Source organism: Triturus cristatus, chromosome 12 (genome assembly GCF_964204655.1).
Source record: "Triturus cristatus chromosome 12, aTriCri1.1, whole genome shotgun sequence".
NCBI lineage: Eukaryota > Metazoa > Chordata > Amphibia > Caudata > Salamandridae > Triturus > Triturus cristatus.
In genome coordinates, this window is record NC_140595.1 from 303,040,438 (window position 1) to 303,065,892 (window position 25,455).

Sequence of the window (25,455 nt, forward strand, 5' to 3'; positions counted from 1 at the left end):
TGTTGTAGGTCTCCGTATTAATCAGCTCTGTTTTTCCCCCCAGATTGATCTCGAAGTTGATAATCTGCGCTACATTTCACAATGGCGGGAGCAGAAAGACAAACACCTCTTACCTCGGGCACGAATAACAATGAACTTCTTAGCCAAAATACTGCTAATGATTCCGACAGTGAACGAACTGAAACTATGCAACTGAAAAAAGAAATTTCCTTGCTGAATGGGGTCAGTCTCATAGTCGGCAACATGATTGGGTCTGGAATCTTTATCTCGCCCAAAGGGGTTCTACGTTACAGTGCATCTTACGGATTATCATTAGTGATTTGGGCTGCTGGAGGTGTCTTTTCAGTAATTGGAGCACTATGTTATGCAGAAATCGGAACCACCATCCTCAAGTCAGGAGCGAGCTATTCATACATACTTGAAGCTTTTGGCAGTTTTGTTGCTTTTATCCGTTTGTGGACCTCCTTACTAATCATTGAACCAACAAGCCAAGCAGTCATTGCTATAACGTTTGCCAATTACCTGGTACAACCTGCTTTTACCTCCTGTGAACCTCCTTATGTTGCTTCTCGTCTTATTGCAGCAGCCTGTGTCTGTGAGTATTTTTAAATTTGAATGTATTTCTGATACTGTTGTAGTAAATGGTTTTTTTAGTTAATGTTTTCGAGGCGGAATGGGGACTGTTATGCTTTCACTGTAGACCTTCAATATCAGGAAAATAATGTAAAACTACATGTCTCTTAGCCTACATAGTAGTGTTGTCATTCGCTTGTTGCCAGCAGTTTAGTAAGTGTGTGCACTTAATATGCAGACCATTTTATAAATTCATCTTAGTCCATGCTACTTGAAAGCTAATTCCTATAATTTTAACCTCCATCCCTTTACTTATTACTTCAACTTCTCTCTCCTTATTATACTCACAATAGTCACGCAAAGTGCTACAGACTGAAAATCCTCATCGCTCTATTTCTTTGACTTCTATCAAGTGTTGTTTTTGTATTGGCCCACTCTCTGACCCTTGTAAAACGTATTGGAAAGCAGCTCCTTGTAATAAAAGATCTGCCGTAAAACAGAGCTATAAATTATGCCACGATTATGAGCAATTTATAATTGTTTGTAGTGTCTGAAACCTGGTTATCTATGGATAGCTCTCCACCACAGTTTAAAATCCTGTGTTATAGCCACTGATTAAGACATGGAAGTGACTTCTACTATAACTCTGTTCTGGTTTTTCCTAAAACCTGCAGCCAATTTAATGGCGCAGAGACCATATATTTCATTTCGAGACACAACAACCCTCAGAGAGGATGTACTTAGCTGTGCCACCCACTCACATTCACTAATCTTTTTTTTCCTGGCTTGAAGAATTCATATTCTTTAATCAAATTGGCTGTCATAACCAGAAGGACTTGTTTCTTCTGGCACTCTCCCTGGATATTAAAATCACCCTACACGCAAAACGTCTTCTATTCCTTGAACAATCTACACAACAAATTGTGGGAGCCTAACCCTTTCTATCACTCTAACAAAATAAACTTTCGATGTCACAATTGGAAAAGACTAGTACCTGTTAACATTGGGGTCTGAATTAACTGACTTTTGGGATACTTCGATCTCCAGCTAACTGCCTTGAACGCATTAACACAACCACAACCCTGGAATAAATATATCCACCTCAGGATAGAGCAATGAAAATTGAGCATGCAGCATATAAGTGGTATACACAAAAGCTAAAAAACTGAGACGCTGATTCTTAAAAAGGTAGAATCCAAATGGCATACAGTCTACAACCACTTCGACAACGTATCTTTTTTAATAGATGCAGAAGTATAATTATCTGATAAGGCTTGTCAAACCAAAATGTTACACTACTAAGATCTTAAAGGATAATTTTACCATCCCATTCGACGACTGTGTGCAACAACCTCCGTCCTCCTCAAGAATTTGTAGATGCTGTTGCCTTTTATTGCAGGATAAAACCCAAAATATAAGAAACTGCTTTAAGCCAGATACTTATTTCAATACTTCATTCGAATCCCAACTCTGAATCCCAACTCTGAATTCTTAGAATCTTATAAATTTCCTGAATTTAACATTCTTATTAATTTAGAGTTGGATGGACAAATTAAGGAAATTCCCGCCAATCACTAATTTATAGGACATTTCTGGAATTGTTGACCTCAAATTATTTCATAGTTAACAGAAATTAATTGTTCGCTCAAATCAGGAAAGTACCAGTAAGCATCTAAACAGCAGTGGCTCATCCTGTTCTCAAAAAACCTATATGCGACCCTAAGAAACTCTGTAATATTTGGACACATCTCCTTACTGCCATAGATATTTAAATTACTTGAGAACAGTTGTAAAACAATTACAGTACCACGGTGAATCAAAACATGATGCAATAGCTTGATTTAGACCTGCTAGGAGTATCAAATTGGTGGTGATATCTGCAGTAGATGAACCTCCAAATGTGGTGGATGAAGGCGGGAAAGGGGTCCTTATCAACCCCTACTGCTCTTGACACTATTGACCATAATACCCTATTCCAGCATGTGTCTGGCTGTAAGATTGTAGGACCGGTACTTGTCTAGATTCACTCTATTTTGGCAGCCCCCATGCAAACAATTGAGCTACAAATTGTTATCTCCTCCCTTTCTTTCAGAACGTAGAAACCAGTCTTAAGTCAGATACCTTCTTAAAACGAAACTGTTTGAATAACTTGACTAATTCACTGTCTTTTCCTCCTTTCAGGAACATTTTAGACCATACCGAGACTCTATCGAGGATCGAGAGTTCTTTATGAATTCTCTAAACAAAAAAAGAAAAAAAAATCATACATTTTCAACACTTTTGATAATTCGAGTTTTGTCCATATTTCTTTTTTCCCTTTTATTAAGTTGGAGTTAGATTGCTCACAGTTGCGCCTCATCATCCGCATGAATGACACCGTTCAAATATTGGGTTTTGATGTACTCTGTTTATATTACCCATTCTGTAAACATTTATCTTGCTGCCCTGGTAGGGCATTGCAGATTCTGTTTTTATCAGATTTATGTGGGCTTCTACCTCTCAGAGGTAGCTAATATATAAAGTGCAAAATGATTAACTCTGCAGGGGGAATTGTCTATTTCCTGACTTTGCTGATAAGGTATTATTTGAAAGATGATTGTCTTGCAGTTGGTAAAGGCACCACATTGTATTCCAACAAAACAGAAACATTACCCCTTTGCAGTAGTATTTTTGATGTTCCACAGCACTCCCCAAAACTCAGAACTTTATCCTGTGTAAGGCACCGGTTAGTAATTTAGTTTTGGACAAACATGTCTCACTTTAAAGTCTTTTGCCCTGTGAATCACTCCTGTGAATGAGACTCCTTTCATGAGTTACCTGTTTGTTTTACAGGCCTCTAGCATACCCCGCTGAGTTTTTACAGCTGCATTCTGTAACTATTTGTTGCCTTTGTTTGGTGGGTTTGTGTTTTTTTCTCATTATGATAGCCAAACTGATTCTTAGCACAGTCTGTTTTTTAGGGCTCGCCTAACATTGCAGCGCGCATGCGCTGCTCACTCTGCGTGGCATATTGTAGTAGGGTATGTTTTAGAAGTGGAGTGAAAGCCCCGCCCATCTTTTTCATTGGCTGGCGTCATCGTCCATGGTAAATGCTGGCACCCGATTGATAATGAGGCTTCTTAGTCTCTCCTTGTTACCGCCCTGTCTCCTTTTGGGACCGCTCTTCAGGACGGGATTGTTTACTTGGTGCGTTACACTGTCAACCTAATTGGAGTTGGTGAGCACTATATTCTTTCAGGCGCATACTGCACTGGGGAGCGGTACAGGGCGGCGCGGAGGTGACCTGGCCACTTCACTGTGCATCCGCAGCGGGTCTCCTAGTCTTCCTCCTCCGGCTTCACCATGGTCTCGCCCGCGACCCCCACGGAAGCTGGTAGGGAGCAGCTCGCCAGCGGTCCCTGCCCGGACCCCTCTGTATCTGCAAGAGAGTGTGGCTGACTGCCGGTCACAGGGCTCGGCAACAGCGTGGCCACTGTACCAATGTCCGGCCCGGCCACGCACTGCCGACTAGTATGAGCTGCTTTTCTATTTTTGAAATGGATGACTAATTCAGTCTGGTTCCAGGATTCCCTCTGGGAGCTGAAGGTGCTTACATACTCCCAGGCCGCTCACTGCGTCTGTTGATGAGATATCTGTTGTTTTAACACGCAGTAGTCCAGTATTTTCAGGCCTCGGGTGGACCCCAGGCAAGGAGGAAGGCAGGCTTTGATAGAGTATTACATTCTGATTGAGAGGACCTTGCTGCAGGCTCTGTGAGGGAGAAAGAGACAAGGAGCCGATGTGTCGTCTACCTCGGTGGAAAGGAACGGCGTACGGAGGTGGTGAATAAGCCCCTTTCAATGTCGGGACTGGATTGGGGAGAAGAGGGTGGCGGGTCCAGCAGGCAATTGTATTTGTAACCCCGTGAGGGAACTAGATGGGAGAGGCAAATCACCCCTTCTAACCCTGTCCAATTAACCTTACCTCCGAAGAGCCCTCTTGCACTTTTTATGCACTCTTTTGATATTTAGCGTCACGTTTGCCCGCCTTCTTTTGCCCCCTCTCTCATTCTATTTCTCTTACTTCTCCGTCTTTTACTTCACTATTTCTCTCTTTCGTACTGAACTATTGATAATCCCTCTCCATTGTTCCATGGCCTCTTTTTCCCTCTCTTTGGCTTCATCTCTGTCCTTCCAAGTCGAAGTAGAGGAGACAAAAACGCCAAGCGGACTTAAAAAATGCACTGGGTCATCACAGAAGAGCAATGGGTTAATCTAAAAATTAAATTGGAAACCAGGCCGAGTCTGTTTGTTTGTTATGTTAGATCAACAGAGATTTGATACCTCAATGTTTCCATGCTTATAGACTCAATGCCCTCCAACCTTGTGTGAACTTTGCAGACCTGCCAACCTGAGCCAAAATCTCACTATGTGAGAAGGGGGCGGGGCTGTTGGAGGGGGCTTGGCCTCGTGCCATGAAGTACCTAAGAGGCCATTTTGCCCCACCCTGTCCCCCATCCCAATCCCCCCCCAAAAAAACTTTGTGAGGCTGGTGCCGATGTCCTGGGGTATTTTCACACCCCTTAATGGACGTTGACAGTTAAAAGCCTAAAAACCAGCTTAAATCCACTCTCTGCAGTGGTTTTCAGGTCTTTTTCCATGCCACTGTGTGATATCGGCTCCTCACCAGGTTACCATGTGATGGAAGCCTATATCGTGTGTCCCAGGGTGGCACAGTGCGAGTTGACAGGTCTGACATTGCTGGGAGCCCTCGCTTGGAATCGTCTGCAACACGTGTTGCATCTGTTCAATGCAAGTTGCTTCACTCAGGTAAAGGCAGAGGGCTCTGGAAGAGGTGCACATCACATAGTATTTTATTTAGTTTTTTTTTCGTGTTTCTCTTAAGACACTTCAGCTCCTGATGCTACCACCACCTCGATCCCGTGAGAACTGGGCACTGCCGGTGATGCTATGTTGTGGGACCCGACCCCCTGTAAGGTCTTATTGTTCATGACGTCCAGGCTTCTTAGAGGAGTGTTAATGTTAGCCCGTTAGCAGTGGGATGATTGCTTGAGCACTTGTAAAGCCAATTCTACCCTTTCTCCCACTGTACTAATCCTTGATTTCCTACAAGAGATTAGAGCCGTCGGGGGTAGCTATCAACAGTGCAACAGGTGCTGTGACATGGGGGTATAGGGGCGAGCAGGGCCTGCTTCACCCAAATTAGTGGCGGGCGGATTTGTGTTTTTTACTACCAAAGATGAGATGTGGACTCAATCCCCTTACAAAATCAAAGAAACTAAATCACAAATTAAGTCACAAATTCATTGTAGTTTGAATTTCACTGTGTTGCCAAATGACTACATGATGTGTTGTCAGCAGCCAGTCCTTGCTTTTCACACAACAGCGCATTTCATTCTTAGACTTGTAGGTATGCTTTTAATGATGTCCTTATCGGCTCAAAACCTCCAGCATGCAAAGTAATGCTGGCTTAAAAGCCAAAATGGCTGAACGAGTCCTGTATAACATGGGAGTCACTTGACAGCTAAGGTTTAACATTTCACTAGGTGTTTTAGTTCATTTTAAAAACTGTGCTTGTTCCACACACAAAACCAAAAGTAAGCTCTGCTCACTTATTTAGTGAGCGTCACTATTTAAGTCCTGTAATGCTTTCAAACGAGCAATGACAATGCCAGTTATTTTGGCTTTTGTATAGTGAAAACCTTTCTCCCACGTTTCGCACAACACAGGCACAACATGGACAACATCAGTGCAACCTTCCCTGCTGCAAAGAACAGGTAAAGGAGACAGGAGGAGAAGTAGTCTGTCACACACACAGAACAGGTAAAGCACAGGTGGACACAGTGCAAACCTCCATTTCTCACAGACTAGCAACTTGAGCACAAACAGTGCTAACGTGTCTCCCTCACAGAACAGATAGATTGCGCAACATCCGTGATAACGCCCCTCTTCCTAGAACAGGTACAACAGAGCAGTGTAAGGTAGAGGCGACAACTCCGCAAAGGCGGAGGAGCATCGCTCCACTGGCTCAGAGCCAGCAGGTAAACTAAAATGATACTCTATCATCGTTTCATTTTTGTGTAGGGAGGGGCGGGCCGGGGCAGTAGAGGCGGGAGGAGGAGTGCTATATGCACTTCTAAGTGCGCATGTGTGTTTGGCTGACCGTCTCAGGCCGGCCAAACACACATGCCCACTTGGGTTTCTCCTACCAGGCTGTATTGAACAGCCGGGTTGGAGAAACAGCACAGACTCCCTGTCCTGAGCGTAGCGTCAAAGCAGCCCTTTCAGGCCAATCCCCGCACTGCTCTCCTAGCATAAGAGCAGCGCTGGGATTGCGATGCTGCCCCAGTGCCTGCTGGGACAAGGAGAAGGAAGAACACCAAGGAGCGATGCAGGAGGCAGGCGGCAGCTTCAGGTAAGTCTTTTCTTTAAATAATTATTATGCTCCCCCCGCGCTTTCCCTCCTGCACTCCTCCCTGGCGCCCCTTCACCTGTCCACCCCTTTTTGTATGTGGCAGCCGCCACAGGTGTAAGGTTTCTCTGTCACGCAACAGATACTGCTTATGTTGGAGCAGTGCAAGCTTCTCTCCCTCATAAGTCAGTCCCAGTTTAGACAGTAGCAGTGCAACTTATCTCCTCATGAACAAGTACAAGTTAGGAAGCTGGAGTGCAAACTTTGATTCCTCACAGAACAGGAACAGCATAGCGGCAGAAAAAAACCTTGTCTCTTCCACAGAGTTCAGCTGCAGCGCAAGCTTCCCTCCCCAGCCACATTTAGCATGGCGCAGCAGTACTAATGCAAGCCTCCACCATTCACAGAAAGGGTACAGTTCATGTTTGAGTGACATATAGGTTGCATACAGGTTTCTGGGGCATTGGCGTAACCCACTGATAGGAGTGCATAGATTGATGAGTGAGTGAGTATGCAAGGTCTGCTCTTGCTTCACCTTCATTTGTATTTTCACCCTCCTCTCTTACTCTCACCTCTCTCATACTAGTTGTTCATTCACATTTCTCTTGCCATCTTTACTCCCAATCTACTCTTTTACATGCACTCTTTCATACCTCATTTTTCCCACTTTCTCAGCCTCTGTCACTTCCCTTTCTCTCCTGTGTCTGATGCAATTCTCCAATTCTCCCATTCTCATAATTCCTCATTTGGTCTCTTATCTGTCATTCATCCTCCTAAAGCCATTCTCCTCACACATTTTGCTTTCTCACCCATCACCTCCATTTCTGTACCTGACATACCCTTCTCTCTCACCCTCCTCATGCTAGTTATGGGCGCATTCCAATTCCCTCCACCCTCCAATAACCCGCTTCATCTCCTTCCCTCTTACTTTCCATTAGTTCACCAAAGACACACACATACTCTTCTTGACCATCCGCTTGCTCATGCCTTCCTTTCTTACAAAAAACCTTTACATGTCTCAGAGTTCTACAATTTCCCATGTCCAGGCATGAATAGTTCATCCAGTCCAGGTTTTTGCTTTGCATTCTAACACTTGTAGTACTGATTTCTATAACGAGATAAAGCAAGGCTGCAAGTCCCAGAATGCAAAGTAAAAACCTTGATTGGATGAGTTACTCTTGTATGGACCTGGAACAGTTGTGAGCTCTGCTGTCTTCTATTCTCGCCTTCTTCTCAGACTCGACCGTCTAAGATCCTAGATTCTTTCCCACACAATTTCCTTACCATACTATTCTCGATCAGATGCACTTGCAAACCCTCTTCTTACTGAAACACCTTCCTTTCAACATGTACACAGCCCTCTTCCTCCCAAATCGTCTGTTCCCTTGAAAACCTCCCTTATCACCCTTGTAACCTGCCTTACACTCTGCCTTCTCTAGCTCACGGCCTCACGTCCATCTCCTCCTGTTTACTGCACATATTTTAACGTTTTCACCTTCTCTCACATACAACGAAGCACTCACCAGGATTACAGTGTCTTTACACTCCATTTAATCACTACAATTGCTGAATGATAATCTTTAGGTCTGACAGCCAGTAATGTTTGATTTTGCAAAAATATATAGATGTAATATACTTGCAGGGGCTTTTTGATAGGCCTCGTCATCTATTGGTTTGCTGGAGTGTCATTTATGGACATTGGGTTCTGACTACCACAGCATACAGAATGTGGCAGTGTGTAAGCCAACTGGAGACATTTTATGGCAATATTCTGCCAAAGCGCAAAGTCCCTATCCACATAGAATGTAGTTCCCTTTGGTGTCTTGAGACTTGTGGGTCATTGTCTGGTTTACCCTACAAAATGTTTTCATTTTGCATTTCTGTAACTTACTTTCAGGCCGTGCCTGGGCAGTTGCGAAGCATCCTCTATTCAGGTAGGCACTTGAAGCTCCGCCCACTCTCTGCCCTGATTTTTCATTGGCTTGTGTCATTGCCCACTGTAAATTGTGGCTGTTCATTGGTCAATAGGCTTAGTAGTCCCTTGTTAGTACCGCCTTGTCTCATTTTGTAACCTCCCATGGCGACACCCCTTACGGGGGTGGTTCCTCCATTAGGGTGGTGGAGCGCAGCCCCACTGCTTCCTCTCAGTGTGAGAAGCAGAAACATAAAATGGTTGGGGGCGGGTGAGTCTGGGAAGAGTGGCTTTCGCCACTCTGAGTACCCTGAAGCAGTCATGCGCACTCTACATTTTCTCTATGTAGGCTGCATGCAGGACCCGGTCAGGTAAGTTTTCTTCTTTGATTTTTATTTTAACTCTTTCACACCCCCCCACACCCACCACGGTAACCCCAGGGTGCCCCCTCCCTGCCCCCCCCACCCACGAGTATTGAGAGCCACGACTGACCCCTTGTTACAAGTGTTGTTACTCAGTGGGCTTTAATTACAGCCTCCAAGCACTATTATTTCAAATAGCCGTAGGTCTCGCATTTGCAAAAGGTTATGCTATTGGCATTGTAAATGACAATGCCTTTTATTTATCGGTTTTAAAAACAAAACATAAATAAAAGGCATTGTCATTTACAATGCCGATAGCTCAAACTCTTGCAAATGCGAGACCTATTGGATTGCAAATGCTTGTTCTTTTTATGGAGTAGAATATTTGAAAACGATCTCTGCCTATTTTTAGGTCTTGCTTACCAAAAGTGCATTCACTGTCGCTTTGAGAGGTATTGTTTACTTTATTGGCCAGATTTGATACGATTATCCAAGTGCAGAAATACATTCAAAATTTGAAAAACATATAAAAGAATGCATTATATCAGAACCACTTTAAAATAAATTTAACATCCAAGATGATACATTTATGGTATAATCTACAGAAAATGCGCAGAATAAATTGCAGTTTTCATCACTTTGTTCCCTAAAAACCAGGCTGATGTTTAAAAAAACAAAACAAAAAAAACTGTGGTTGCAAATTGGACTCATGGACTGTTATCAGGCTTCAAGATTCTCCATGCTTGTAGTGTCTGATTCCAAGCAGCCATGGCTTCACCCCTTGACACATAGGTCTATTATAAACTTTACAAAAAATGTAAATGTGACCCTTAATTTCTTTGACACATACAAACTGGGCAAAGGTTTACACATTGATTTAGGGAAGACCACCTGCTTGTAAAATGTAGTGTGGGTAAAATTCCCAGTCAATTCTTTATGTAATGAATTTTAGCTGTTAAAGGTTGTATATGGCCCAAATATTCTTCAGATGTATAAAATGTTTGTCTGAATATCTGCCCTGTTTAAAAAAAAAAAAACAGTGCTAAAATATGTCTTTAACATCACATTAAGCACATGCCGCAAAACTTTATGCGTTGGACCAAAATTCAACCATCTGCAGGTTTATTGATGTCTTTACATATCTCATCTTGGGCATCTTACTCATAAGCAGTCTGTTAATTATATCATGGTGTTCCTCTCTACATGCCTAAAGCTCTTTTGTTGCCCAAATCGGAATCTGGTACAAGATTTGCCTCAATTTCACATGCCCAGGTATAGGTTTCATAGCTAGATCAAGTCTGACCGGGGTTTAAGGAGTACTCTAGGGAGGCTTCTGAAAGGATCTAATGAAAACATTCTCAGCTTTTTCTACGCCATTTACATTGCAATTGAATATTGTTTATTAGAAGGGGCTTGGGGCCCGCCATTACTTACTATTCCTTGGCTTCATTGTCACTCGTATTTGATGCCTTCTAATTGAGCAGTGCTTGCCTATGTCACATCCTGTTTCTTCATGGGGTTCACGCCCCAAATACTGATTGAATTAGTTTGATTAGTGTCCTTCCACTGCTTGTACTTTGATTCAGTTACTATTTCCGTTATTTATGCTGCTTCATCCTGCCCACCCTCTCTTTGTTTGTGACGTTTTATCCCACCCTTCCGTTGTGTTGCTTTATCCCACCCTCCTGTTTTGTCACTTTGAACCACCCACTCTCCCGTTTGTGTGGCTTTACCCAGCCCACCCTCCCTTTTTGTCGCTTTACAGTTTTGTGTCGCTTTATAACACCCTCCTTCCCGTTGTTTGTGTTGCTTTATCCCGCCCTCCCTCCAGTTGTTTGTGTCGCTTTCTCAAGCCCGCCCTTCCTTCCGCTCATTTGGACCGCTGTATCCTGCGTGCTCTCTCTCCCGTTGTTTGGAACACTTTATTCCGCTCTCCCTCCTGTTGTTTGTGGAGCTTTATCACGCCCACTCTTTCCTTGTTGTTGGAGCTTTATCTCTCACCCACCCTTCCCTTGTTTGTAGAGCTTTATCCCTCCCCGCCCTTCCCTTGTTTGTGGAGCTTTATCCCTCCCCTTGTTTGCGCTGCTTTATATCGCCCCCACCCTCCCCTTGTTAGCGATACTTTAGACCCTCCATCTGCTCCTTTGTTTGCGCTTCTTCATAGTTTTGTGTTGCTTTAACCTGCTCATCCACCTGTTTGTTTGCTTTAACCCTGTTTGTGTTGGTTTAGAACCTGCCCACCTAACTCTTGTTTGTGCTGCTTTAGACCCTTCCCACTACTAACTCTTCGGCATACTACCTTTGTTGTTTTATCATGCCTGTCCATCAAGTGTCCACATTCTCTTGAAATTTACTTGTGATTAATTCAGCAGTATGTCCTTTTTCATTCACATATTTAAATGTATGTGCCAAGTTAGTTCCACAATTTTATTATTAATGTACAGTGCGTTATAGCCAAGCTTGTATCTACAGTTCAAGCGTTTTCCTCTGGGACAACCAGGATAAGAAAGATCTATATCTATCTATCTATCTATCTATCTATCTATCTATCTATCTATCTATCTATCTATCTATCTATCTATCTATCTATCTATCTATCTATCTATCTATCTATCACAGAATACATAAAAAAAATTGGGATAATGATCATTTAATTAACTGAAAGGTACAACCAGTTTGCATCTATTGAGAGCTTTTCAGTTATTGTGTGCACTCCTGAACGCTTACAGTATTTTACGAAATGTTCGTGTGTTTACGTTATTGTTTTGCATTTGCACACATCACTGCAAGGTGAAACGTTTCCAAATTACCATTGTGCCCGTTAAAGCGTGCTTCCTGGTGTAATTTTGGCAGCTAGCAATGTGTTCTCTTCACAGTGATACACAAATATTTCCATCGCTGTGCCATGAAGCCTACAAGATCCAGGCAATGACGCCCATCAACAATTAGCAGACCCTTATTAGTACTGTTTGGCGTCTTTTGCCAAGTTTTACAATGTCAAGCACACTTCATAAAATCCTTTTGTTCCTTCATATTGATGCTTTATCTGAAATCAAGCAGAAGATGCTAGCTGCTCCTATAATGCATGGTAATGACCGATAATGCGTTAAAAACATAGGCTTTATCCATTTGTCCTGACAAATGTACACACAAATGCGTTATGTGGATGATTTGCTGGTAATGTGTAAATTTAAAAAAATAATTATTTCTGTAACTGATGCTATTCATGTTCTTTACACCTTTCTGTACCCTTCCAAGCTTTACCACTTCCACACCCTGTGTACTGTTTGTATGATCCTTGTGTTCTTGCGACCCTTCATAAAGCTGTATAACGAGCTTTGTATTGCTGTCTAACTCATTTGATTATTCTCTCTTAAAATCCTGTCGCCACCCCCTGCGCTCCATATTGGGGATTCATTTGTGTGATGTTTGTCCCCTAAGCCAAACAAACCACCTCCTTCCATTTGTTAATGTATGTACCTGTCTCCCTCGCTGCAGGTTACTTTTTTGTCTTCTAGTTGTCTCCCTAAGAAGGTAACAAATATTTTAAAATATTGTGCACAAATGAAAATAAATGTAAGTTTCACTCGATATAGGTTACTAATTTAACAGCAACATTTTTACAATATAACATGTTAATTTTCATATACATATAAACATTTGAAGATTTCCAACATTATTTATAAATAAAAATGCAAACCTATTTAACCCCTTCAGCGCGGCGCGGATTTCCGCGCCCCGCTGAAGGTTCTGAGCGCGGGCGGGGCCATGACGGAACGGTTCCGTCATAAGCACAGCCCAACGGACGTGCATGACGGAACCGTTCCGTCATGCGCGTCGAAGGGGTTAAAAAAAAAAAGTGTTGCTTCTATGGTCTGTCTCTATATTGCAAATATGCCGCACAACAGTGCACACCCAACACATACAGTAAAATAATTATTCTAACATTCCATACTGCACACATACATCCCCTCACAGTCATTGCATGCCTAATTAAAAAACAAAAAATAAAATATCTATTTATTACCTTAATGAGAAATTTGGAAAATTAACAAGCTATACATAAATTACCTCAAAATACTTGATAACATTTACTAAGGCGAGACCTATTGGCTTTGCCAATGTTGTTTTAGACAGCTTTTTTGACGCCGAATTTTGAAAGTGTTTTTATTTTTTTTTAAGGCTGAGCAGTTTTCATGTTTTTATTCTTGTGCTGTCAGCTTTGATCCAGTGGCCTATTCAATTGTCTCTGCAGTGTTTAAATAGTTTCCAGTGCCTAACTCATTGTCTGTCCCACCGGATAAGAATACGCAAAACAATGGCTGCACTAGTTTGAAAAGTGCCCTGAGAAGCGTGATCAAAGGATTCCCATCAAAGCAGACTTTCACCATCAAAACGATTTATGTCAAGTAAGCAGACATCCGCATCATTAATTTCATTTAGGTCTCCATCCAACACTCGCCCTCTATAAAGGAAGTGGATTTTCGACTTGAACCTCTCCTCATTGGGTCAAGATGTGACCTATTCCTGATAAAGCCAAACAGTGGTCAATAAGGTTCACAAGAAGTAACATTTTCAGTTGACAGGCACATTACTGTGCATTGAAGCACTATTTGGCACTGTCTGTGACAGCTGCAAAAATCTCTCCATCACCAGATGGAGCTGTCTAGTGGGAAAAGAAGGGAGAACAACAACCATCAGGAGTTTTACAGTTCATCTGGGAGAATGAAAAGATTTACAAAAGTGAGTTTTGTGATTAGTCCCGACATGTTAATGGTAAAGACTCCACAGTCAAACTACCTCCAATTGAGGTTCAAGGCAGTGCCATCAGAACAAACTCACCTATGCTCATCTTCTGTATCAGAAACGGGCCATCAAATCAATTCTCTTGTTCTCCTGCCAAAAGGTTTTAATATGAAAGTGACATGGTTTTACAAATACAACTTAATTTTCTTTTCTAGTGGGCTGAAAGTGCCCAGAAAATGAATACAGAACTACTCGAGAGAAATCTGACACCAATTTATAAAAATAGTGTATTTTTATCTTAATTTAGACTCCAAAACTAACTGAATACCATACATATAACCAGAGGTATACATTTTTGAAGCAGTGCAAATTAATACATTGAAAATATAACGCTATGGTCAATGGGCAAAACCACTAGTGTCATTGGGTCACTTGCAGGTCAAGTAATGTGGAACCCTTACAGTAGAGGTCTTCAAACTTTTTTTACTCTGAGCCCCCCTAAGCAAAATGTTTTGAGGTCAGGACCCACTCCAAAACTTTATGGCTAGGATGGGGGAGCGGGAGGGATATAGCTGCGTGTAGGGAGCGGGGCTTATGAGATGATTTCAGGAATACTTTTTCTATAGCTTATGAACCGCACTAAATATGAGGCTTATAAAACACAAATGCATCAACCAAAAACAGATATTATCCCAAACAAACTGCTCCCCATAATTGGGGTGTTGTGAGCCCCTCACACTCTTTGACCCCAATGCAACTACACCTGCTGCACTAATGATAGCCTGCTACTCAGGACTGAATTTATCTCCTCTGCATCTTTTACCTCTCCCCCACCATGACGGATCATCACCTTGGTCCTAATGCTTGAAAGGAAAATAAGCTCTGATGCTCCTTTTTTAAAGGTAGACAGTCATACCTGTGATGCAGTGGGCCCCTCAAATCCCTGGGCCCGATGTCCTGCTGAATCGTCTGCCTTAATGATTACCAGTGGTCCTGAACCAATTATTAATACAAACGAGCAAGAAAAATGCTCACTTAGTTAAATCATTTACTTAGTCGCGAGCTAAATTATTGGAAGGCTCACAATATTAAATATAACATTCCAGTATTAGAAGAAGAAGGAACAACATCCAGTATGTGAATTACTGTACATTTATTTTCTTTTAGAGTAATTTAAATTTCAATATTCATAATAAATAACACAAGGCTGCTCCCGAAGGAACGTGCATAGGGCAAGAGTGCTAAAGGGTGATTGAGTGAGACAGAGAATAATGGAACATAGTAATAGAAGAAATTTTTGAATTCACAAAGGGATCGGTTATAAATCACCGTCAAAAACAAAACCTGGCCACATTCACAAATTACCAAGATACATTTATGTAATTGGAAGGAAACCAATTAATGGTCTAGCACGGAAGGAGGTTGTGTGTCCCAGGCGGTTGAGGAAGGGGCGTCGATGTTTCGACCCGTCTTGGTGGCCTTATGGAATTTTAACCCTTGGCTGTGAGGGTCTTCATCAGGACCGGAGGGGCAACCTAAGTGGCTTCTAGATTAAATCGTGTGCCTGATATTAATTCAGGATCCAATTTGATTGGAAACGTATACCAGACGTCCTTTATGGTATGAAGCTTGATGTCTGGGATCGTCCTCCCAGCCCTCGCGCCGAAGCGCATTCATTGCTGCCAACTCGGAGAGACAATTTCACGACTGATTAGTTCGGCCATAAGCTCGGATTGAATCCTTCATCTGCAAGCCGCAAGCATGTTTCCTTACGATCCCAGACAGTAAGCTTCACAACCTAAGGACGTTTGGTATATGCATCCCTTGAACGTCCTCGCGCCTGGGCGTATTCACTGCTGCAAACTCGGAGAGACGATCTCACGACTGATTAGCTCGGTCATAAGCTCTGATTGAATCTTCCATCTACAAGACACGATCATGGGTTTTTGACGATCCCAGACATCAAGCTTCATACCATAAAGTACATCTGGTATACGTTTCCAATCAAATCCAACCAACCCAAAATCCCTAGCGATTGATAGGAATATAACTAATATGGGATCCATCTACCTTTTCGGGCCTACGTAATCATGTGTTGCATTATCCCTTAGGAGCTATTGGTTTCGCTTTTCAGGTGTTTAATACAACAGACGGACTATGCAAATGCTGCATACACAAATCCGTTGGTGTAATTAACCTGTTTCCTAATCATGGGAAGCATCAACCAAATCAGGATATGTATGTTCTGACTTCTGTAATTCACCTATCTAGACTAGTAGAATCATATCATTCATACACTCCCTTATTCAAATGTTGTCAGACATGTCCTAGTTTGCCCACAGGCTATCTCTGTTACCTATCTTAGCAGTCAATATACCTCCTAATGGGGGTATGCTTGTATGGTATGAAATCTGGTTTAATTTGAGAATACTGTGGATTACTGCATTTTAGCCAGTAACATTGACAGTTAGTTCCTCAATCACTAAATAAATAGCAAGGTGATTACCGGCTTCTGGAGTACTAATTGATGCATCAGATGCTTAATGCTCTCATGCATACCTGCCCAGTAGTAATACTGAATCTTGGCACCCTCAATCCTACATTAGTGACTGGCAGCTTTAACCATCCAGCAGCTCTTTGTACACTTTGCTACCTAGTTGAACACAGTAATTGAACCTTTAACTCTTTTAAAACAAATGCTGAGGAATACAGCAGCAAGAGGGCCTTACCATAGTAGAAACAATGACAGAATAACCCCCTTTTAATCCAGTTATTTCTTCCCATGACTGTTAAGAGAGTTGACTGTTTTTTAGCACTTTTTAGTGTCTACAAAGTCCAAAAGTATTGCATGTGCCTTGGTTTTTCTGTATTGAATTTATATCCCAATTGATTGGCGTATTGATTGGTGATATCAAAGACATTGTGAGCTAATTGTGATTTATCAGCGAATAGAAGAATGCCATTGCAAAGATGGGAAGATTTTAGTTCAGTGGTTTAAAGAAGTAATTGAGATCCTGAAGAGTATTCATGCTAAAGCATCTAAGAGAGTGAGCAATGTTGACCTGTGTCTCTCTCAATGGAGAGCACCTCAGGGAGTGTCTGGTTCACTGCATTTGTAATAGATAGAGATGCCTGTAGGTGTCTGAATGTGTTAGTAAAGGACACTGCAAACCTGTATCTTTCAAGTACAGCCCACAGGTACTTCCAAGGGCCCCTTCTTAACTGCACCTTTGAATCTAAATAAAAAGGACAGCCATTGGTAGTAGAAACTAAGCATGGTCATGTAGTGCCTACATTAAATTTGTGTGATCTGTAGTATTTGTACTGGGAAGGAAAACCTGCAGTTCCGAGGAAATGATGTCCTATAACCTGGTGTATGTGAAGAGCTTTCCATCCACATTTAGCAATTAAATAGTCTCCAAATATTACCAGAACGAAGGCTAGCCTATCAGCAACCTTCGTGCTGATGCACTACAGTGGAACTGTACTAGCTTTTCCATAACAGATGGGTTCCATGCACAGAATTTACTGCAAGCTTTAACGGATACGTTGGCCATTAAGGAACTTCTTGTTAGAGGAATATTTATACTGAATGGAACTGGAAAAGATTGACTCCCAACAATACTCTTAGGAATCCTGAACTCATTTGAGTTCGTGCAAGATTATTGTTGGTACTGAAAAGCAACAGGACAGCGCCGCATGGAATTTTATTTTTGGAATACATTATCAACATTCTGCATTTATCGCCTTGAAAAAGTCCATGGATAGACGAAACACGTGTTGGCTGATTTCTTGCTGGGAGAATTGTATAAGAATAAAATCAACTAACTGAATCATTGGACGTTTCGGGACTTTATGTATGCCTTGTGAACAATGTTATTGGATTTCCCTGTCAATTCTACCTTAATACTCTAGTTCTAACATATAACTTTAGGTTGATAAGTTTCCAGTACATTGTGGAAGACTTGATTTGGTTTGGGAGTGCTGAACATAGCTCTATGTTTGATTTCATGTACACGCATTATTCTTAATGTGTTATTAGCACCTTTTTGTAGTAGGTGTATTAGCAGCAATAGCACCACACCTTAATTCTATATATAAACTCATTTATTCACACATGTTCTACTTGTTTGTATACTCGTTATCTATTGATTGTGCGGTAATCACCCTCGTAGGGACCACTACTACCTATTCAGTTGTAATATAGTTCCTTGGTTTGTCCCCGTTATGATGGTAATGGAGAGAATAAGCTTGAGTAGTTAGGTCAGGCTTGGCAGGTGCCCTTGAAGTTTATTGTAATTCCTAAAGAAAATGAATGATTGTTGATGGGTTTCTATCGAATTGCGTATTCAGTGTTGAAAATCTATTTGTCTGAGGTAATGAGATGTGGTGATACCTATTAATACGCTATCTAGTAATCAGTTGGTTTATAGGCTACAGACTATGAAGTAAGTAAAGGGCTAGAGAAGATGGGGGGGAAAAAATGAACTTGAATGCACATATTTTCTTTGGTATTAGTCTAGGGGAAGAATTTAAGAGAAGGGTGTGCAATAGATATCTGTGAAGTGAAAACTTATATGCATTGTGAATCTATGCTGCATTATTCAGCTTAAGTTATTACTTTTTGTACAAGGAGCTGGCTATGTAGAGTGACAAACAGCATTTTTAAACTGGGGAAATATAAATTGCCTGCAGTGACCCACTAAAAAAGGTTATTCGCTACTTCAATAGGAACCGGACATCATAACTCATGGCACAACAATGAATGATCTTTATTTGCATGATTAATTGATATATTTGCAATAATATGATTAACACACACTACGTAAAAGGTTCTGCAAGACTTGTACAGACCTAAAATAACAGTTCGCCGTAAAGTGCATATTATAAAGTGCTATATAAATAAATACCATTAAAATTAACGTATAAATACATTTTGACCATTAAAATGATTGAAAGCAGCAGCTGCGTCATGCTCTCCGCTCGCACATACCAGACGGCACAGGAGTACCAGAATATAACCCACCCAGGCGCAGATTATGCTGGGGAACCTGGGGAAAGGGAGCATCTCCTGTATTTACCGTACATTAATCAATACCCCAACCACACTAGCCCGGTTCAGAAGCCAGTGGGAGGAATGGGTGGGTCCACTGGAGGAGGAGGATTGGAGGGATGCACTAATGGCGCCTAAGATGGTCACTGCATTGGCTAGATTCCACCTGATTCAACTATACTATCTGCACGCCGCGTACTTAACCCCTACACACCTTCACAGGGCAGGCCTATGTCCTTCTGCCTCCTGTATGCTCTGCGGCCAAGACCAGGTGGATTTCTTCCATATGGTATGGGCATGTCCCCAACTAACACAATTCTGGGGGGGCATTGAGGAGGAACTCACGGAAGTCTTTGGTTGGGAAATCTCCCGCGATCCACGACACACGCTCCTAGGGATCACAGATGGGCTGGATGGGTCCAGGAACAAGAAGCTGTTTTTTAACACGGCTATGGTTGTAGCTAAGTGGGACATAGCCGCCAACTGGAAACTTCCTACTCCGCCTAGCATCAGGAAATGGCGGGAGGGGGTAGACTGGTGTGCTACACAGGAAAAACCTATGTATGAAGCACGGGGATGCCCGAAGAAATACTGCAGGGTGTGGGGCAAATGAATGGAGAATGTGACTTAAATTTGTGTAGCCTGCTAAATGTCTGTACCATGTAGGATTTTAGGGGGTCACACGGAACAATCGAGTGGAATTGTCGATCCAATTGTATTGTGCCATATTGCTGGTATTTGTTACCATGTCTAAAAATCAATAAAATTGTTTATCAAAATAAATGATTGAAAGCAGTTGTTCATTATATATGAGCTTTTCACTGAACTTAGATAAAAACTTTACCAGCCTAACAAATGGATGTTGACGGGATTCAGTGCCTCCATAATGGCCTGTCTGTATGTTTGCAGATTAAGAGTATTAAAAGCTCTAAGCAAGCGATTTCAGTGCTCACGGTAATGTGCTGGGCACAAACAAACTACAATGCATGAGGGTTTCTTTTCCAGTTTTGCAGTGCTGGCAGTTGGAGTCTGTGGGCCGAGTGAGCCACTTGGGCAAAATGTCCAATGTTTCAAAAACATCAGATCGATGGTGCATGAACTTCAGTTTAAAATACTTCAAATAATTTGTGTTCAGAAATGCCTGGTGGCCTTTTGCATTGTATGTGTTTATCACCATCCAGGCATACCTTCGTCGTGCTAGCGTGCTCTTCTCCTCTAATTTGCAAACCTTGTGAGCCCTGATGAAAACACATTTTTTAAACACTGCCGGAGCCACCTGCTGGTTCTACAGATCTCTTGCCTGAATAGTATCTAAGGACATTTCCAAGAACTGAAGGTTCAGTGAGTTGCTCTGGCTGGTTCTGGTTTTTTGCCAGTTAAGATTATCTAGGGAGCCATGCTTGGAAGCTCTTAATTTGTGGCACAGAGTGAAAAATGCTTGCTGTCTGGCTATTATTTGATTTAACTGGCCAAAGTCCAGGCGTATTTGTGCTTGGGAAGCCGTCCTTGGAAGGCAAAAAACAGATTTGTACAATCTGAAAGAAACACGTTAGTTATAGATTCCTTACCTTAGAATTACCCCCAGGCGTCAGACTGGATCCGGAAAGTTTTTTTCGTCAGCAGTACCTCTGCGCTTCGGAAGGTAGCATCGGTAGGCTCCGCGTCAGTCGTTGGCATCTTGTCGCCGGGATGACGTTGCGGTAGCTACTTAGATGATGCTCTCGCGCGCTGACGTTAGTCCTTTCTTTTTTTCCGCGGCAGCCAGCGCAGATCCGGAGAGAGCGGTACCAATAGTCACTTTTTGATTGACTATTTTCTCGACTTCTTTTTTGAGCCTACCGACTCCTGGTGCACGAGGGATGCATGCACGAGGGCTGCCCGGTTTCAAGGCCTGAGGTTCCTCTACCCAACTGATGTCGGTTACGGATCTGCACTGCGTGTCTCTTTTGCCTGGAGTGCAACCACGGCCCCAAATCGGCTCCGCGCTGTTCGGGATCCCGGTCGCTAGGGAGGTCAAGGGGCCGGTCGCGGAGCCATCACCACTCGTCCAAGTCATCGAAGTCTTCGCACTCTGGGTTGGATAAGTCAAAGCACAAAAAGAAGTCGAAGAAGCCTCGTCGCTCTTCGACTTCTCCCCGTCGGTCGGCTGACGAGACGAGGGATGCGGGTGGTGCCCCTCCTGCAGCTCCGCACCCGGAGCCCGAGGAGGCTGCTCCGGGTTTCCTCCCATTTCCCAGGACCCGGAGCGACTCCCGCCCAACTTCATACATTCTATGAAGCGATGCATGCCATCTTTGGGCGACCCGAACCCACCCGCGCGCCTTCGGGCCCCACGGACTTGGTCGGGGTTCCTAGGCTTTCTCCACCGTCATCTACGGTCCCGGCACCGCCAGGCCCCCATGGATCAAGCCTGGATCCGGATCGGCGCCGGTTGACCTGATTACACCTCCACCGGTGCCGCTTCCTCCGGCACCGCAACTGCCACCGACGTCTGTCATGTTCCCGGCTGGCGTCAACCCCGGCCTCCATCCCTATATGGACCCGGAGCCGGACTGGCGTCGCCTGAAACCAGATCCAGCGCCAAGAGGGGTTTTTGTGCCCCTGTTCACTCCTGGGGTCCCTTTTCGCCCACATTGGTAACCTGAGGAAGAGGAGGAGGACTGGGAGGAGTCAGGTGACCCTTTAACTGATCAGATGGGATCTGAGCAGGACTGGAGAGCGGAACTGGGGGATGCCAGTGGTCTTGACACCTCTCCTGACGTTGGCATGTTGTCTCCTCCTACCGTGACTACGGAAGAGGGAGCGTCGTATGCAGTGGTGTTGCGTAGGGCAGCCGAGGCTCTCAACCTTGAGCTTCCTATGGTGGCGGTCAGGACTAACCTCCTGACAGAGGTGCTTCAACCGGCTGCGAGCTCTTCAGAGCCCCTGCTGCCATTTAATGAGGCCCTCACTGACGTCCTTTTGGGCACGTGGTCCAGGCCCAACACGGGGGCTCCCGTGGACAGGATGATTGCCAGACTCCACCACCCGGCTCCAGGTGACCCCACTCTCTTTTCCCAACATCCCACCCCATAGAGCTTGGTTGTCCAAGCCTCCACTTCCAAGAGCGCTTTCCCTACCGCTCCACCGGTTAGGGAATCCACGAAGCTAGACCATCTTGGGAAGAAGATTTTCTTTTCTGCCAGCTTAGGACTGCGGTCGGTAAACACTGCATGTCTCTTGGGCTGTTATTCTCACTCTATGTGGGATACGGTTGCGCAGGTGCTGCCACAGTGTCCGGAGGAGGCCAGTGCAGCGCTCGCCCAGGCTGTCGCAGTCGGGAGGGATGCAGCGAAGTTTACCATCCGTTGTGGACTGGACACCGCTGACTCTGAGCAGGACCATTTCAACGTTGGTAGCGCTGCGTCGCTACGTCTGGATGAGATCGGCTGGCTTTTCGGGGGATGTCCAGAACACCTTGATGGACATGCACTTTGATGGCCGTCGCCTTTTTTGCGACAAAGCAGACAGCGCTCTAGAGCATTTCAAGGACTCGCGGTCTACGGCCAAGTTCTTGGGCCTCTCCACCCGCCCTGTGCAGTCTGCTTTGCACCCCTTTTGTGGCTACGGAAGGGGTGCCCCACTACATCCCGCCCAGAGCCACAGGTCGCAGCAAGTTACCCAACCTTCGCGCGGCTGGGGATGTGGGAACCAACGATCGTGGTTTAGGGGTTCAGTCCACCAACCCCCCCCCCCCCCCCCCCCCCCCCCCCCCCCTCTGCAGCAGCCTCCAAACCCTACTAGTCTGACCTTTGAGGCCCATCAAACGCCAGTGGGCGGCAGGATCAGCCATCCCCTCCCCCACTGGCACACCATCACGTCAGACAGGTGGGTTTTGCAAATAGTCCGAAGGGGCTACTCCCTCCCCTTTGAGACTACCCCTCCAGCCATGCCGCAGTGATACCACCGCATGTTGGAGGATCATCTGGCCCTTCTCCAACCGGAAGTTATGGCTCTCGTGGCCAAGGGAGCCATTGAGCGCGTTCCTGTCCCAGAAGTAGGTAGTGGTTGTTCTTCCCACTACTTTCTGGTCCCCAAGAAGGACAAGGGCCTGTGTCCTATCTTCGATCTCAGGGACGTCAATAGCTTTCTCCGGAAGGAGAAGTTCAAGATGTTGACGCTTGCTCAGGTCTTGTATGCCCTAGACCCGGAATACTGGATGGTAGCGTTGGGCTTGCAGGACGCTTATTTTCACATCCCCGTCCTGCCGGCGTTACCTGCGATTCACGGTAGGCAATGAGCATTTCCAGTTTACCATTCTCCACTTTAGCCTTACCAGCGCCCCTCGGGTGTTCATGAAAGTGACGGTGGTGGTCGCAGCTCATCTGCGCAGATGAGGGGTTTCAGTCTTCCCCTATCTTGACAACTGGCTGTCTATCCTCCTGAACATATTCAGGTTATGATTCCAATCTTTCAGCCTCTGGGTTTCGTTCAGAATGACCCTGAGGCTGCTGGGCCTCATGGGCTCCTGAATCCTGCTGGTCGATCATGCCAGGTGGCATATGCGGGCTCTGCAGTGGGACCTGAATTTCCAGTGGGCACAGCATCAGGGGAATCTGTCCGATTGCGTCCAGATCTCGGAGGGCACTGCACACCAACTGCAGTGGTGGCCAATGAAAAAGGATTGAGTCAACGGCAGATCCCTCTCCCTTCCCCAACCAGAGCACACGGTGGTGACTGACGCATCCCTTCTGGGATGGGGTGGCCACATGGGAGAGGAGGAGATCAGAAGCCTCCACATCAACCTTCTGGAGCTCCAGGCGATTAGTCTTTCACTGAAAGCATTCTTTCCCTCTGTCCGGGGAAGAGTAGTGCAGGTGTTCACGGACAACACCACCGCCATGTGGTATTGCAACACACAGGACAGGTCATGGACCCTATGTCAGGAGGCCCTGCGCCTCTGGACTTGGCTGGAATATCAGGGCGTTTCCCTGGTTGTTCAACACCTGGCAGGTTCCCTGAATGGCAGGTTCCCTGAATGCCAGGGCGGACAAACTCTGCTGCAGGTGCATGATTGATCACGAATGGTGTCTTCACTCGGAGGTGGTGCAAGGTCTCTTTCTACAGTGGGGAGAGCCTTGGTTAGATCTATTCGTCACTGAAGGGAACGCGCAATGTCAGTAATTCTGCGTGTTGGCATTTCCAAGGCGGCACTCGCTAGGTGGCGCTTTTCGAAGCGAGTGGAGTTGCGGTCTGTCCAGAGTGCTGAAGAAGATCAGGCGCGACCGGGCCCAAGTCATTCTTGTGGCTCCGGATTGGCCCCGAAGAGTCTGGTATCCCAAGCTGCTCAACATGGCCATTGATCCTCTGTTCCGACTGTCTCTTCGGGAGGATCTTCTGTCGCAGCAGCAGGGGACAGTCCTCCACCCGAACCTGTCCAGCGTCCACCTCCTTGTGTGGAAATTGAGTGGCAGCAGTTGACGTCGTGTGACCTGCCTCCCTAAGTCAGAGATGTAATCTTGGCAGCCAGGTGTCCCTCCACTTAGACGGTATACGCCTGTCGGTGGAACAGATTTGTGGCATGGTGCACAGCAAAGGCTGTGGATCCCCTTTGTGCCCCTCTTTCTGAGGTTCTCTTGTTCCTTCTTTCTTTGGCCCAGCAGGGCTCTGCTCTGGGCACTATCGAGGGCTATCTCTCGGCCATTTCTGCCTTCCTTCGGCTTCCAGACCAGCCTTCTCTTTTCAAGTCCCCGATTATTAATCGTTTCTTGAAAGGCATAACTCATCTCTTTCCTCCTATTCCTTTCATTATGCCTCAGTGGGACTTGAACCTAATTTTAACTTTATTTAATGTGCGCTCCTTTCGAGCCGCTGCACAACTGTCCTTTGAGGCTTTTAACTCTCAAAACAGCATTCCTGGTGGCCATCACCTCTGCCAGACGAGTGAGTGAGCTCCAGGCTTTCTTCAAACCCTCCTTTTCTTTCTGTGCATCCGGACAAAGTTGTCCTCAGGACCCGTCCATCTTTTCTTCCAAAGGTTGTCACTGCCTTTCATATTGGGCAGGCCATCACTTTGCCCACCTTCTTTCCGCCTCTGCATCCTTCCAAAGAGGAAGAGAGGCTCCACCGTCTGGACCCAAAACGTGTGCTGTCTTTTTATCTGGACCGCACAAAAGTTACCGGTGGATGACCAGCTCTTTGTTGGCTACGTGGGCGCCAAAAAAGGTTGGGCCGTACACAAACAGACTATCTTTCGATGGGTCGTTTTGTGTATCAAGGCCTGTTATTCTCTGGCCAAGAAGGAGCCTCCAGTGGGGCTGCGCACCCATTCCACCAGTGCGACGGCAGCACTACTGCTTTAGGGCGAGGAGTGCCTCTGAATGACATCTGTCAGGCAGCTACGTGGGCTTCGTTGCACA

General features: G+C 44.7%; 1 protein-coding gene across 1 annotated transcript in view; it reads left to right on the forward strand.

Annotated features, from left to right (window-relative positions):
• Nucleotides 1–25,455, forward strand: part of SLC7A6 (solute carrier family 7 member 6) — a 310,477-nt gene that overhangs the window by 49,837 nt on the left and 235,185 nt on the right. The window contains exon 2 of the mRNA XM_085637726.1: nucleotides 44–595. Within this exon, the coding sequence (XP_085493852.1) occupies nucleotides 82–595 (514 nt within the window). The 5' untranslated portion in view covers nucleotides 44–81. The remainder of the gene's footprint in view (nucleotides 1–43; nucleotides 596–25,455) is intronic.